The sequence below is a fragment of the Myotis davidii genome, unplaced genomic scaffold, assembly GCF_000327345.1.
Source record: "Myotis davidii unplaced genomic scaffold, ASM32734v1 scaffold73, whole genome shotgun sequence".
Classification (NCBI taxonomy): domain Eukaryota; kingdom Metazoa; phylum Chordata; class Mammalia; order Chiroptera; family Vespertilionidae; genus Myotis; species Myotis davidii.
This window is the reverse complement of record NW_006286675.1, coordinates 2,544,230-2,557,897: the sequence shown is the minus strand read 5'-3', so window position 1 is coordinate 2,557,897 and position 13,668 is coordinate 2,544,230. Positions and strand designations below refer to the sequence as shown.

The 13,668-nt window shown below is 45.7% G+C and overlaps 1 protein-coding gene across 1 annotated transcript in view; it reads left to right on the top strand.

Annotated features, from left to right (window-relative positions):
* The first annotated feature begins 5 nt into the window (after positions 1-5).
* The window catches only part of LHFPL4 (lipoma HMGIC fusion partner-like 4), a 23,749-nt gene continuing 10,086 nt past the window's right edge, over positions 6-13,668 (top strand). Inside the window, exon 1 of the mRNA XM_006758225.2 lies at positions 6-411. Coding sequence (XP_006758288.1) covers positions 6-411 — 406 coding nt within the window. The remainder of the gene's footprint in view (positions 412-13,668) is intronic.

The following is a 13,668-nucleotide window of genomic DNA, read 5'->3' as shown; positions in this document are numbered from 1 at the left end:
GCACCATGCTGCCCTCGCAGGAGGCCTCCAAGCTCTATCACGAGCACTACATGCGGAATTCGCGGGCCATCGGCGTGCTATGGGCCATCTTCACCATCTGCTTCGCCATCATCAACGTGGTGGTCTTCATCCAGCCCTACTGGGTGGGCGACAGCGTGAGCACCCCCAAGCCCGGCTACTTCGGCCTCTTCCACTACTGTGTGGGCAGCGGGCTGACGGGCCGCGAGCTCACCTGCCGCGGCTCGTTCACTGACTTCAGCACCATCCCGTCCGGCGCCTTCAAGGCGGCCGCCTTCTTCGTGCTGCTCTCCATGGTGCTGATCCTCGGCTGCATTACCTGCTTTTCGCTGTTCTTCTTCTGCAACACCGCCACGGTCTACAAGATCTGTGCCTGGATGCAGCTCTTGGCAGGTAGGGGAGGGGCGGGGGCGGGACCCCCTAGAGCAGGAGCTGGGGGAAGCGGCTCCCTCCTTCTAGCACCCTTTCTTAGAGGAATCAGAGACAGATTCTGCTCCTCCGTCTAAAAGCACACCTTCGGTTGTCCCTCAGCCGTGAGGGGAGAATTCTATGAGAGAGACGCCTTAGAAATGGGTCTTTGGGGCTGAGGGGTTGGATATGGGCGGACTGCGTTTATGGGTGGGTTAGAGTTATGGTAGAGTCTCTGAGAGCCCCTGAGACACTCTGTTGGCTGTTTTAGGGGAAATAATGACCAGAATGAGGAGTGACTCTAGGTGTGAACGATGTTTGTTGTATTGAAAAAAAACTTGAGATGGTGACTCAAGAGATCTGACTTAGACCTGTAACTTCTTGACATCATAAACTTGGATTTTTCACTTTACTTCTCTGGGGTTCAGTTTTCTCATCTGTAAGACAGTGGAGAGGATTCCAAGAACAAATGAGTACCTTGTAAACTTTAAAGTGCTGTGCTAAGATATAGGAGGAGGCTGCCCATAGTGTCTATTCAGTGTTTGAAGTGTGGGTGGTTGGCAGCACCTGGCAACATGGGTCCCTGGAGGACTGATCTCCATTCCCCACTCTCACTCAATGCAGGGAGGAGGGTTCTGGTGCTGTGCCCAAATGGGAATGAATTCCTAGGACCCTCTGAAATGTTTGGCTAAGACAGACATCTTACCCTAAGAATCGGAGAAGGGCCTTTGGGAATAAAAATTGCTGAGACAGTTTTTCAGGATCCATTAGAGTCCCCCACGCCTGCCCGCCTTTCGATCGAAGACGGATTTTGAAGATTCAGCAACTTGGGCATTTGCCTAATTGCAGGCAGGGAAGAGAGTTGGGTTAGGAAAAGTGGGGCCAGAAGATGGGGGAGGAGGGCTGATGAAGGCTAGGAAAAAATCAGGAGCCCTCCAGGGTGAGAGGGAGAAGGGAAAATATGATGATCTTGCAACAGAGATAGTTTTTCAAAATAAGCACCTCAGAGCATTTAACAAGTGTTGTTGTTTTTTTAAAATTATTATTGATTGATTTGAGAGAGAAACATCAATTTGTTCTTTCACTTATTTTCATGCATTCATTGGTTGCTTCTTATGTGTGCCCCGACTGAAGATCAAACCTGCAACCTGGGCATCTCAGGATGACACTCTAACCAACTGAGCTACCCAGCCAGGGCTAGCATTCAACAAGTGTGGGCCCCTTCAAAAGAGTCCCCTGGAGGAAGTGCGTTCTCACTTGTCAATTTTTCCACTGCTGAAAACGTTGTAGGGAATTATCTTGGGTGCATGGGATGTATTCTCTTGAAGGTCAACATTGAGAGGGGAAACTCCCATCTTTTAAAGGAGGAATATGATTTTTGGAAATGGCTGGAAGTCACTCAGGGACAAGTGTGGACAATAGGATGGGTGATCAAATTGACAGTTGTCACTTGGGATGAAAGCCAAGGAGTGAGGGCAAAATCTTGAGGCTGGTTTGCTTTCCAAGGGGACTTCTACAGATGCAGGCAAGAGGTACTGTGCCACTGGAAGAATTGCCCAAACTCCCAAAAGAACTACTTTGAACAAGTCAGTGCTTATTCAGATGTGGACATCCTCTGGGCTTTTTCACTCCATTCAACTTAGATTTTTTTTTAAGCAGGTAGGAAAGGGGAATTGTTAGGATATGGGACATATCTCTCCATATATCTCAGTGGTACCCAGAACATGATTTTATGTATTTAAATTCTATTCTTCTTCCAAAGGCAAATTGGAAAGAATATATGCTCAGTTGGATCCCCCAATTCCTCAACCTTAATTTGGAGTTTGCAGATGGGTTGCTGACCTCTTGGCCTCTTAATTCTCTGTAATCCAAGTGGGTTTACTCTGGGGGACTGGGTGAACTGTTCCACAACCTCTATGTAATTATAGAGTTTCAGGGATCTTAGAGATCAGCTCCTTCAAAGACCACCTTTCCCTGCCCCCCATTTATTTTTTTTTTAATTTTTAAACATATTTTTATTGATTTCAGAAAGGAAGGGAGAGAGTGAGAGAGACACCAGTGATGAGAGAGAATAAGTGATCTGCTGCCTGCTGCATGCCCCACAATGGAGATCGAGCCCGAAACCTGGGCATGTGCCTTGATCAGGAATCGAACTGTGACTTCCTGGTTCATAGATCTACTCTCAACCATTGAGCCACACAGGCTAGGCCTCCTGCCCCCATTTTAGAGAGAAGAGACTGAGCCTAGGGAAATTATGGTTTTACCCAAAGTCACACAGCCAGTAAGTGAGTAAATTAGTATTGACTCCTAGCCCAATGCTCTTTCTCTTGTGCTACTGTCCCATCCCTGAGGGCCGTTATCAGAGTTGAGCAGTTGATTCCATTTTGCTTAGAGATTTCTGAGTTTATTCCTTACCTGCTTTGTGATCATCCTTATGCTATGTGCTGTGACACTAAGATCATCCTTGTCCCCAAGGATTTGAGAGCATTTTATAAGGCTATAAAATGCAGTTCCTGCTCTCAAGTTATCATCTAGTTAGATCACTATATTGGTCAGCGGTCTTTCACTAGCAAGTGACAGAAACCCAACTCAAACTGGCTTAAATAAATAAAAATAATATAGAGTATCCCTGACCAGTGTGGCTCAGTTGTTTGTAGCATCATCCTGTGCACCAGAAGGTTGAAAGTTCGATTCTTGGTCAGGGCACATGCCTAGGTTGCAGGTTCAATCTCTCACATAGATGTTTCTTTCTCTCCCTTCCTTCCTCTCTAAAAATAAAATAATTAAAAAAAATTTTTTAAAATATATTTTATTGATTTTTTACAGAGAGGAAGGGAGAGAGATAGAGAGTTAGAAACATCGATGAGAGAGAAACATCGATCAGCTGCCTCCTGCACATCTCCTATTGGGGATATGCCCACAACCAAGGTACATGCCCTTGACTGGAATCGAACCCGGGACCCTTCAGTCCGCAGGCCGACGCTCTATCCACCAAGCCAAACCGGTTTCGGCAATTTTTAAAAATTTTAAGTAATAAAGAGGGTAGTGTTTTTGATTCACATAACTTAAAAGTCAAGAGTATCTGGTTTCAGGCATGGATGGATGTAGATGATCAAATAATGCCATTAAAATATGTCTCTCTCCATTTCTTTGTTCCTCTGTATTGGCTTATTTTTAAGCTTGCTTCTCTCTTTAACATGTTTAAAAATATATATTTTTATTGATTTCAGAGAGAGATGGAGAGGGAAAGATAGAAACATCAATGATGAAAGAGAATCATTGATTGGCTGCCTCCTGCACCCCCCCCGCCCCATGGGGGTTGAGCCCACAACCCAGGTATGTGCCCTTGACCAGAATTGAACCTGGGATCCTTCAGTCCACAGGCCGGCGCTCTATTCATGGAGCCAAAACAGCCAGGGCAAGTCTGCTTCTCTCCTAAAGGTGTTAAATACAGCTACTAACAGCTCTGAAACTGCATTGCTATAGCTTAGCAATGCCTGTTGAAAAAGAACACCTGTTACTCAATGGTTCCAGTGAAAGTTCCGGAGCTGATTCTTATTGGCTCAGTTTTGGTCTGGTGTCCACCGCTTAATTAATCCCTGGAACATGTGGACTGGTAGTAGAGGAAGGTCAATTCCTGCAAAGAGAAGTCACATGTGACCACTGGAAGAGGGATACTCTAGGTAAGACAAGTGCAGACAGAGTGGAAACTCAGGACAATAGAGGAGGCTATGGGCTTACTCGAAAGGTGAGACTCGAGCAGGACAGAGTGTGGACAGGTGTGAGGTTTGGGAGAGCATTCTTTTTTTTATATATACTTGTACTGATTCTCTACAGAGAGGAAGGGAGAGGGATAGAGAGTTAGAAACATCGATGAGAGGGAAACATCAATCAGCTGCCTCCTGCACACCCCCAACTGGGGATGTGCCTGCAATCAAGGCACATGCCCTTGACCGGAATCGAACCTGGGACCCTTAAGTCCCCAGGCCGATGCTCTATCCAGTGAGCCAAACCAGCCAGGGCGGGAGAGCATTCTTAATGGAGAGGAAGATCATGGACAGAGGCACAGAGGTAGGAAAGCCACGTCTGGACTGAGCGTGACATCCACATAGGGAAATAGCAGGAGGGAGGAGAGGCCAGGAAGGAGCAATAGGGCTACAAGGTGCAAGGCTCTCAATACTGAATCAAGGAGTTTGGACTCTAATCAGTAGGCAGCTATGACTGTTATTATTATTCAGGAAAAATCGTTAATATTTTCTGAGCCTTTACTAAATGCTTGAGCAGTTGCTAAACATTTACACGCATACTATTTTCTAATCCTCACAGCAATCCTATGGAATAGGTGCCATTATTGGTATATTTTTTAAGATATCTTTTTATTGATCTCAGAGGGGAAGGGAGAGGGAGAGAGACAGAAGCATCAATGATGAGAGAGAATCATCAATCAGCTGCCTCCTGCACGCCCCCTACTGGGGACTGAGCCTGCAACCCGGGGATGTGCCCTGACTGGGAATCGAACCATGATCTCCTGGTTCTCAGATCGACGCTCAACCACTGAGCCACACCAGCTGGGCAATTATTGATATTTTATAGATAAGCACACTGAGCCTCAAAGAGGAAGAAGTCACTTGTCCAAGGTCACACAAGTGGTAAGTGGTGGAGCCAGGATTATAACTCAGTTCTTCTGACTCTAAAGCCCAAGGATTTATAAAGGAGCATGAATGGTGGGGATAGAGGCAGGATGTATTTGCCAGAAGGGTTGAATGCAAAGTAGAGAGGCTGGAAGATCCAGGTGGCTCTCTGGAGTTAGGGGTCAGCTTTTGAGGGCTTCTCGGGACATCTGTACTCCTCGTGGCCTGGTCTTCCCCATTTACCTAGAACACACAATGTGCCGGCTTCTGTGCTAGACATTTTCACATTCATTATGTCATTTAATCTTCACCTGTTAAAATGACTTGCCCAAAGGCCACACATCTAGTGAAGGGTGGAGGTGAGACTTAACACAAGTCCTAAAGGATCTAGAACCGGAGCCCAGGAAGGGAATACGAAGGTTACAAGTTACAGCTGTGAGCTCTGTGTACTCTGTGCCTGCCTGTGGGTGGGGTGAGGTTAGCCAAGGGGAGGTTGCTGGCTGGAGTAGACACTCAGGTTGGAAGCCTGGTTGAGGGTCTGAGGGGGCAGTGTGGGATAGTGGTTGAAGAACAGAGGACTTAAAATTCCCGTCTGCCACTTGCCAGTTGTGTGGGCTTGGATAAGTAGGTTTTCCTCTCTGAATCTGTGTCCTTATCTGTAAAATGGAGATTATTATTGTACCTACCTCAAAGGTGGTAGAAAGAAATAAACACAATGATCGGTGTAAAATGCAGAGTATGGTTCCTGGTGTACAATAAACGCTCAATACATGGTCATTGCTATTTCTGTGACATAGTTTGAGTGAAAAGCAGTTGGTGAGGGGTCCTAATGCTCCGGTGGGAGAGTGTGGACTAATGGTCAGAGGCCTTGAGAAGTCATCAACTACCAGCTGGAAAGGGTCTTACCAGTCAGCTTGTCCAACTCCTTCACTTCACAGATAAAAAAAAAAACTTGAGTCCCAGAGAAAAGAGATCATTTCATGGTCACAAAGTGAGACCCTCTATCCACAGAAGGGAGATGATTCTGACCACAACTCCTTTAATATTGAGTGCCTACTATGTGCCACATAGTAGGAGTCACAGCAGAGAACAGAGTGTGTGAGATGGAGTGGGAGATGAGACTGACGGTGGAGGTGGCAGCAGGGCTGGTTGGTGATCCCGAGGTGAGATCGCCCAGTCTTCCAGATGTGTGTCCTTAATCAGCGGGGGCCTCTGGGCCAGGAATAGCCACAACGGGAGCTTCTGTCACGACAGCTAGGAATATGCATTCACATTCCTCCCCATTTTTTGCTGGTTGTTTCAGGTTTGGTTTAGGATTTTACTCATCCAGTTAAGTCTTTGTTGATGTGTGTAACACTGCTGAGCACATTGGGGGAATTCTTTCCTCCCTTCCTCTCTCCCTCTCTCATTTTCTTTCTTCCTCCCCTAACTCTCCCTCCCTCCCTTCTTTCCTTCTTCCCACTCCCTTCCCTCTCTCTTCCCCTCCCCTCACATCCATCCTTTACTGCCAGCCTCCACTGTGTGTCTGGCACTGTGCTCAGCTCTGGGAATCTTGATTAAGGGTCCTCATTCCCAGAGAGCTCACAGTCTAATGAAAGAGGCAGAGAAGAAAACAGATCATCGCCTATGTACGGCACATGAAATGATTAGAATCACGCATAGGCTATTCTGGGGGCACAGAGGGGACTTCTGACACAGTTATGGACAACCAAGAAAGCCTTTCAAAAAGTGACAGCATTTGTGCTGAGTCTTAAAGGATGGGAGGGAAGGAGAAAGGCAACCAGGCAGAAGAGACAGCATGATCAAAGGCATGGATGTAGGAAATAGCCTGTTGTGTTTTGGGGACTACAAACAATTAGGGCAAGGAGAGGTGAAACTGGGAGACGGATTGTGGAGGCTTTCTGTGCCACCGTAAAACGTTTAGGCTTTATCTGTAAGCAGCAGATAGTTGTTCACTTTTTTGGTTTAAAAATTTTCCAGACATTTATTTACTTTTTGAAAAATTTAATAAATGCACATGATACAAAATTCAAAAGGCAAAAAGGTATACAATCAGGTGTAAGTCTCCTTGCCCTCATCCCTCAATGACCTTCCCAGTTCTTGAGTATCCTTTCCAAGAAATCCCATAAATATACAAGCAAATGCAAACAATACTTTGACACATAAATCAGTTATCTATTGTTGTTTAACAAATTACCCCAGAACTTAAGGGCTTAAAGCAACAAGCATTTATAATTTCTGTTTCTGTGAGTCACAGGAATTTGGGAGCAATGTAGGTGAGTATTCTGGCTCAAGGTCTCTTATGAAGTTGCAACCAAGACCTCAGTGGGGGCTGCAGTCTTCTGAAGGTTGACTGAAGCTGGAGGGATCTAGCCACACTCATGTGTTGGCAGGAGACCTCAGAATGAGTGGAAAGACAGAGACGGGGGTGTGTGGGGGGAGAGAGACTAAACTGCCCACTCCCTTTCTTTGATAATAGCTTTATTGAGGTAGAACTCATATGCCATACAATTCACCCATATAACAGTATAATTCAGTGGGGTGGGGTGTTTTATTTTGTTTTTTTTTTAGCATGTTCACAGAGTTGTGCAACCATCACCACAATCAATTTTAGGATATTTTCATAAATTCAAGAAGAAGCCTCATGCCCTTTAGCTATCGCTCCCTAAACAATTTCTCCATTAGGTTGCTCGGCCTCTAAGCAACAACTAATCTACTTTCTGTCTCTCTATATTAGCCTATTCAGGACAGTTCATACCAGTATAAATGGAATCATATAATATGTGGTCTTTGTGACGGGCATCTTTCACTTTGTATAATGCTTTTGAGGTTCCTCATGTTGTAGCATGTATCCATACTTTATTCCTTTTTGTGACTAGTATTCCATTTTGTAGATATATCACATTTTGTTTACTAAGTCATCAGCTGGGTTGCTTCCACCTTTTGGCTATTATGAATAATGCTATGAACGTTTGTGTACAAGTTTTTGTAAGGACACATGTTTTCATTTTTCTTGGGTGTGTACCTAGGAGTGGAATGGGTGGCTCAATGGCAACCTTATAGTTAACATTTTTTATTGTTGCTGTTAATCCTCACTTGAGGATATTTCCCCTTGATTTTTAAAGAGAGTGGAAGGGAGTGGGAGAATCAGAGAGAGAGAAACATCGATGTGAGAGAGACACATCAACTGGTTGCCTCCCATACTGTCCTGACCAGAGCCAGGGATCAAGCCTGCAACCGAGGTACACGCCCTTGACTGGAATCAAACCTGGGACCCTTCAGTCCTCGGGCCAATGCTCTATCCACTGAGTGTAACCGGCCAGGGCTAGTTTTCATTTTGAAAAACTGCCACATTGTATTCCAAAGTGACCACTCCATTGTGCATTACCACCAGCCGTGTATGAGGGTTCCTGTTTCCTCATAGCCTTGCTATTAGCTGAGGTTTTTATTATAGCCATCATACTGGGTATGAAGTGGTATCTAATTGTAGTTTTGATTTACATTTCCCTAATGATTAGTGATGTACATCTTTTTTTTTTCCTTTTTTTAAGTAAAATGTTTACATTTTACTTTACAAGTTATATTATATAGGAAGATTATATACACAAATATTATTATTATTATTTAACTTTCAGTGGGAAATTACAAATGATTTTTTTCTTCTTGATGCTTTTCTGTTTTTAAATTTTCCACTATACTTGTACATATTTACTGTACAAAATAAAATAGAACTACAAGGAAAATCCAGTGCTGGACTAAGAAATTATTCTCTATAAGTAGAACATTAAGTCACTGAAACCTGGATATTTGGGTGGTATGGGAAGCTTTTTAAAAAATATTTTTGTACACCCTGGTGACTAGACATTATATAACTTAATATGTGATCATCCCAATAAATCCTGCACCCAGCCTAGTTATCAGAATATTATTGACTATATTCCCTATGCTGTAATTCACATCCCCATGACTATTCTATAACAACCAATTTGTACTTCTTAATCCCGTCCTCCCCCCTTCCCACCCCCCATCTGGCAATCAACAAAAAGTTCTCTGAATGAGTCTGTTTCTGTTCTTGGTCATTTTGTTTGTAGACTCAATTGTTGATCGATATGTATTTATTACCATTTTATTGTTCATACTTTTTTATCTTCTTTTCTTCTTCTTCAATAAAACCCTCTAACATTTCATATAATATTGTTTTGGTGGTGATGAACTCCTTTAACTTTTTCTTGTTGGGGAAGCTCTATCTGTCCTTCAATTCTAAATGATAGCTTTTCAGGATAGAGTAATCTTGGTTGTAGGTCCTTGTTTTTCATCACTTTGAATATTTCTTGCCAATCCCATCTGGCGTGCAACATATCTGTTGAGAAATCAGTTGACAGTCTTTGGGAGTTACTGCTTTTCTCTTGCTGTTTTTACTCTCTTTGTCTCTAACCTTTTGCATTTTATTATGATGTGTCTTGGTGTGGCATTCTTTGAGTTCATCAGTTCATCTTGTTTGGGACTCTGTGCTTCTTGGACTTGTATGTCTATTTCTTTTACCAGGTTAGGGAAGTCTTCTGTCATCATCATCATCATTATTATTATTATTATTTAATCCTATATTGAGAATATGTTTATACTGGTCTTACAGAGAGAAGAGAGAGAGAAACATGAATGTGAGAGAGAAACTGATCAGTTGCCTCCCGTACACACCATTACTGGGTATCGAACCCACTACCTGGGTATGTGCCCTGACCAAGAATTAAACCCGTGACCTTTCCATGTGCCTTGACCGAGAATTGAACTGTCACCTCTTGGTTCATAGGTTTACGCTCAGCCACTGAGCCACACCAGCGGGGCTAGAGACATTTTTATTATGACTGGGAGTGGTGGTGGCACTGACGTGTGGTGGGTAGAAGCCAGGGATGATGTGAAATATCCCACAATGCACAGGATGGTCCCCCGCCAGGAAGAATGATCAGGCCAAGCATCAGGAATGCTGCACCCTGCACTGGTGCCTGTATCTTGCTTGAAGCAGCCAGCTGATTATTTTCAAGAGACTTGAACTTGGACTCCAAAGACCTCAGCCTCACTTTCCTCATCCAGCAAATGGGGCTGCTGAAGGCTGCCTTGCCTGCAGTCATTCCACCTCCTGATGGTTTGCCTCTTTTCCTGGTGTAGGCTGTCCTCGTGGTCTTTTCCTCTCTTCCCAGAGGTCCAGAGCAGCCCTTCTGGTTTCCTTTCCTCCGTTTGCTGGATTTCTGTTGTTTCCCATTCCCAGAGCAGCCTTTGGGGCCACATAGCCACCACCTAAAACCCTGCAGAGCCAAGGAGGCAGAGAAAGAGAGAGAGATGGGGGGAGACTCCACCGCCAGCCCCTCTGAGCACCGTTATTCAGGGTCTCAGTACCTAGTCTGTTTCCTTCCAAGCAGTGTGTGTGGACTTTATTTTATTCCTCCCCACACAGCTCTGCTTCCGAGGTCAGACACCATGCCTGCCAGTGTGCACAGTGTCTGGCACTCAGAATGTACATGTGGAATGTGCAAAGGGAGAGCCAGAGAAAGGAAAGGGCCAAGAGATACAGATACAGGGAAGGAAGAGAAGCCAGAAAAGGAAGAGAGGAGGAGGAGGAGTGGTGAATGGATGTTAAATGCCGAGAGATCTAAACCGAAGAGGGAAGAGCCACGGTCAAAGGTCGCGTGGAGACTGAGGCTTGAGCACCATAAAGACTAGCCCCAGAGCGGGATGTGGAGAGGCCGTAAGGGAAGACGCAAAGGGTGGAGAGAGAAAGGAACGGACATGCGATTAGAGAGACAGACAGAGACGGTAAATGGTGAAGCAGAGGGACAGGGGACGCAGAGCCACTGGGAGAAAACCGCTCTGAGGGCTGAACGCTGGATTGCAGGTTCTCGGGCGAAGGCCGAGCTCGCCGGGAGCTCTGGATGCTGGAGCGGTTTCCATGGAGACGAGGAATGCTCCCGGTGGGAGAGGAAACACGGAACCCCAGGAGAGGAGGGCTGGAGAGGAGGAGGGGCTGACTGGGTTTGTCCTCTCCCCAGGCTCTTTCCTCATTCCTGCCTCTTGCTGGGGATTGGTGTGTGTGTGTGTATGTGTGTGTGTGTGTATGTGTATGTGTGAGTGTGTGTGTGTGTGTGTGTGTATGAGTATGTGTGTGTGTGTGTGTGAGTGTGTGTGTGAGTATATGTGTGGGAGGCACTGGGCGAAGGGCTGCATTGAATCCGCTCCTTTTCTCTCATCTCTCCACCCTGAAGTTCGATTCTCCTCTCCTCTCTGAGAGGGACCTGGAGGGTTTTGCTAAGTGTCAGGGACATCTGGGGAGACGAATGCATCAAGCTTTCTCCATAGGCTCCCCCTCTGTTGCCGCCCAGTAAATGCTGAGCATCCCTGGGCTCAGTCCTGAGACTCCTCTTCGAGTTTCCGTTGTGTTCAATCCCAGGGATTTGCACGCCTGCAGAGCACTGGTTACATCTCCGGCGCTGATCCCCCCCTCCCCACAGCTTTCTTCTCCATTTGAGTGTCTAACGCAGTGGTTCTCAACCTTCCTAATGCCGTGACCATTTAATAGAGTTCCTCATGTTGTGGTGACCCCCAACCATAAAATTATTTTCATTGCTACTTCATAACTGTAATTTTGCTACTGTTATGGATCGTAATGTAAATATCTGATATGCAGGATGTATTTTCATTGTTATAAATTGAACATAATTAAAACATAGTGATTAATCACAAAAACAATATGTAATTATATATGTGTTTTCCGATGGTCTTAGGCGACCCCTGTGAAAGGGTCGTTCGACCCACAAATGAGTCGGGACCCACAGGTTGAGAACCGCTGGTCTAACGGGTGTCTTCAAATTTGTTGAATTTCTTAACTCGCCCAGCTCATTCCTGCCACAGGGCACTTTGCATTTGCCATCCCCTTGGCAGGAACTCTTTTCCCAGCACTTAGGTGGCCCGGTGTTCCATTGGAGCTGAGCCCCCTGGTCGGAGGAGGCGAGCATTGCAGAGGGGAGGAAGCCTGCTGGATGTGTGTGGTCACAGTGCTGTGCTGGAGCCCTGCTTCAGCATGGGAAACAACCTAGGGGCAGGGGGACACTATCAACAGGGAGGGGAGGGGAGGCCAGAGGAGGCCAAACGAGAAAGGGGGGAGGAAGGGAGGAGGGCCCCCACTTCGCTGTCAGGCAGGAGTCTGGGGTCTCAGGAGGAAGGTGGCAAAGCTTAGGGCCCCGTCCCTATCCTGGGAACTAGATGGGCCTCGTGGACAGTGGGTAGAACTGATCCCCACCTCCACTTTGTCATTGCTGTCATCTAAAACCCAGGTTAAGGCCCCGGTTGGTTTGGCTCAGTGGATAGAGCGTCAGCCTGTAGACTGAAGGGTCCCGGGTTCCATTCCCGTCAAGGGCACATGCCTGGGTTGTGGGCTCCATCCCCAGTAGGGGGCATGCAGGAGGCAGCCAATCAATGATTCTCTCTCATCATTGATGTTTCTATCTCTCTCTCCCTCTCCCTTCCTCTCTGAAATCAATAAAAATATATTTTAAAAAAATAAAATAAAAATAAAACCCAGGTTAAGCACTCAGTTGGCCAGCACGGAACCTTTGGGTTTCATACACAGTAATCCTGTCGCTGGCGGTACCATCAGACACGAAGATGGCAACATCAAACCGCACAGTCTCAGGTCACACGGCAACCAGCACTGCAAGGGAGGGAGGAGCAGAGGGCACAGCCTCTGGGGCCCTGCTCCTCTCTGAGCCAATTAGTTACCAGAGAAATACAATGTGCTGATTGGCTCACACTTGAGTCTCACTCACGAGGGTAAATACTAGGAAGAGCCCAAGAGATTGACCCAAGTGGGTCACTAAACTCAGAGGGAGCGTGTGCCCCGCAAGGAATCAGCAGGGACCCATTTTGACTGTTTTTGTGTTTTGTTTTGTTTTCAGAGAGGAAGGGAGAGGAGAGAGTGATAGAAACATCAATGATGAGAGAGAATCAGTGATCAGCTGCCTCTTGCATGCCCCTCACTGGGGATTGAGCCTGCAACCAGGGCACGTGCCCTGACTGGGACTCTAACCGTGACCTCCTGGTTTATAGGTCAGTGCTCAACCACTGAGCCACATTGGCTGGGCCAAATGCTTTTTTTTCCCTTTGCCTTGCCCCTCTCCCCTCGTCTGAAACCAAGCCCCTTCCTTATTTGCATGATTATTATTATCATGATTAGTTTTAATAATAACAGCTAACATTTATGCCGGACTTACTGTGTCAAGCACTTCACATTTACTGCTTGTTGTAATCTTTACGATTACTTGATTGCCATCACTATCCCCATTTTACAGATGAGAAAACTGAAGCTCAAAAGTGACAGAATTGGCTCGAGATCACACATCTAGGAAATAGCTGAGCCAGGATTTGAGCCCTGTAAGGCTTTTCTCTAATGCAGGGTTCCTCAAACTTTTTAAACAGGGGGCCAGTTCACTGTCCCTCAGACCGTTGGAGGGCCGGACTATAGTTTAAAAAAAAACTATGAACAAATTCTTATGCACACGGCACATATCTTATTTTGAAGTAAAAAAACAAAACGGGAACAAATACAATATTTGTATTTGCATGT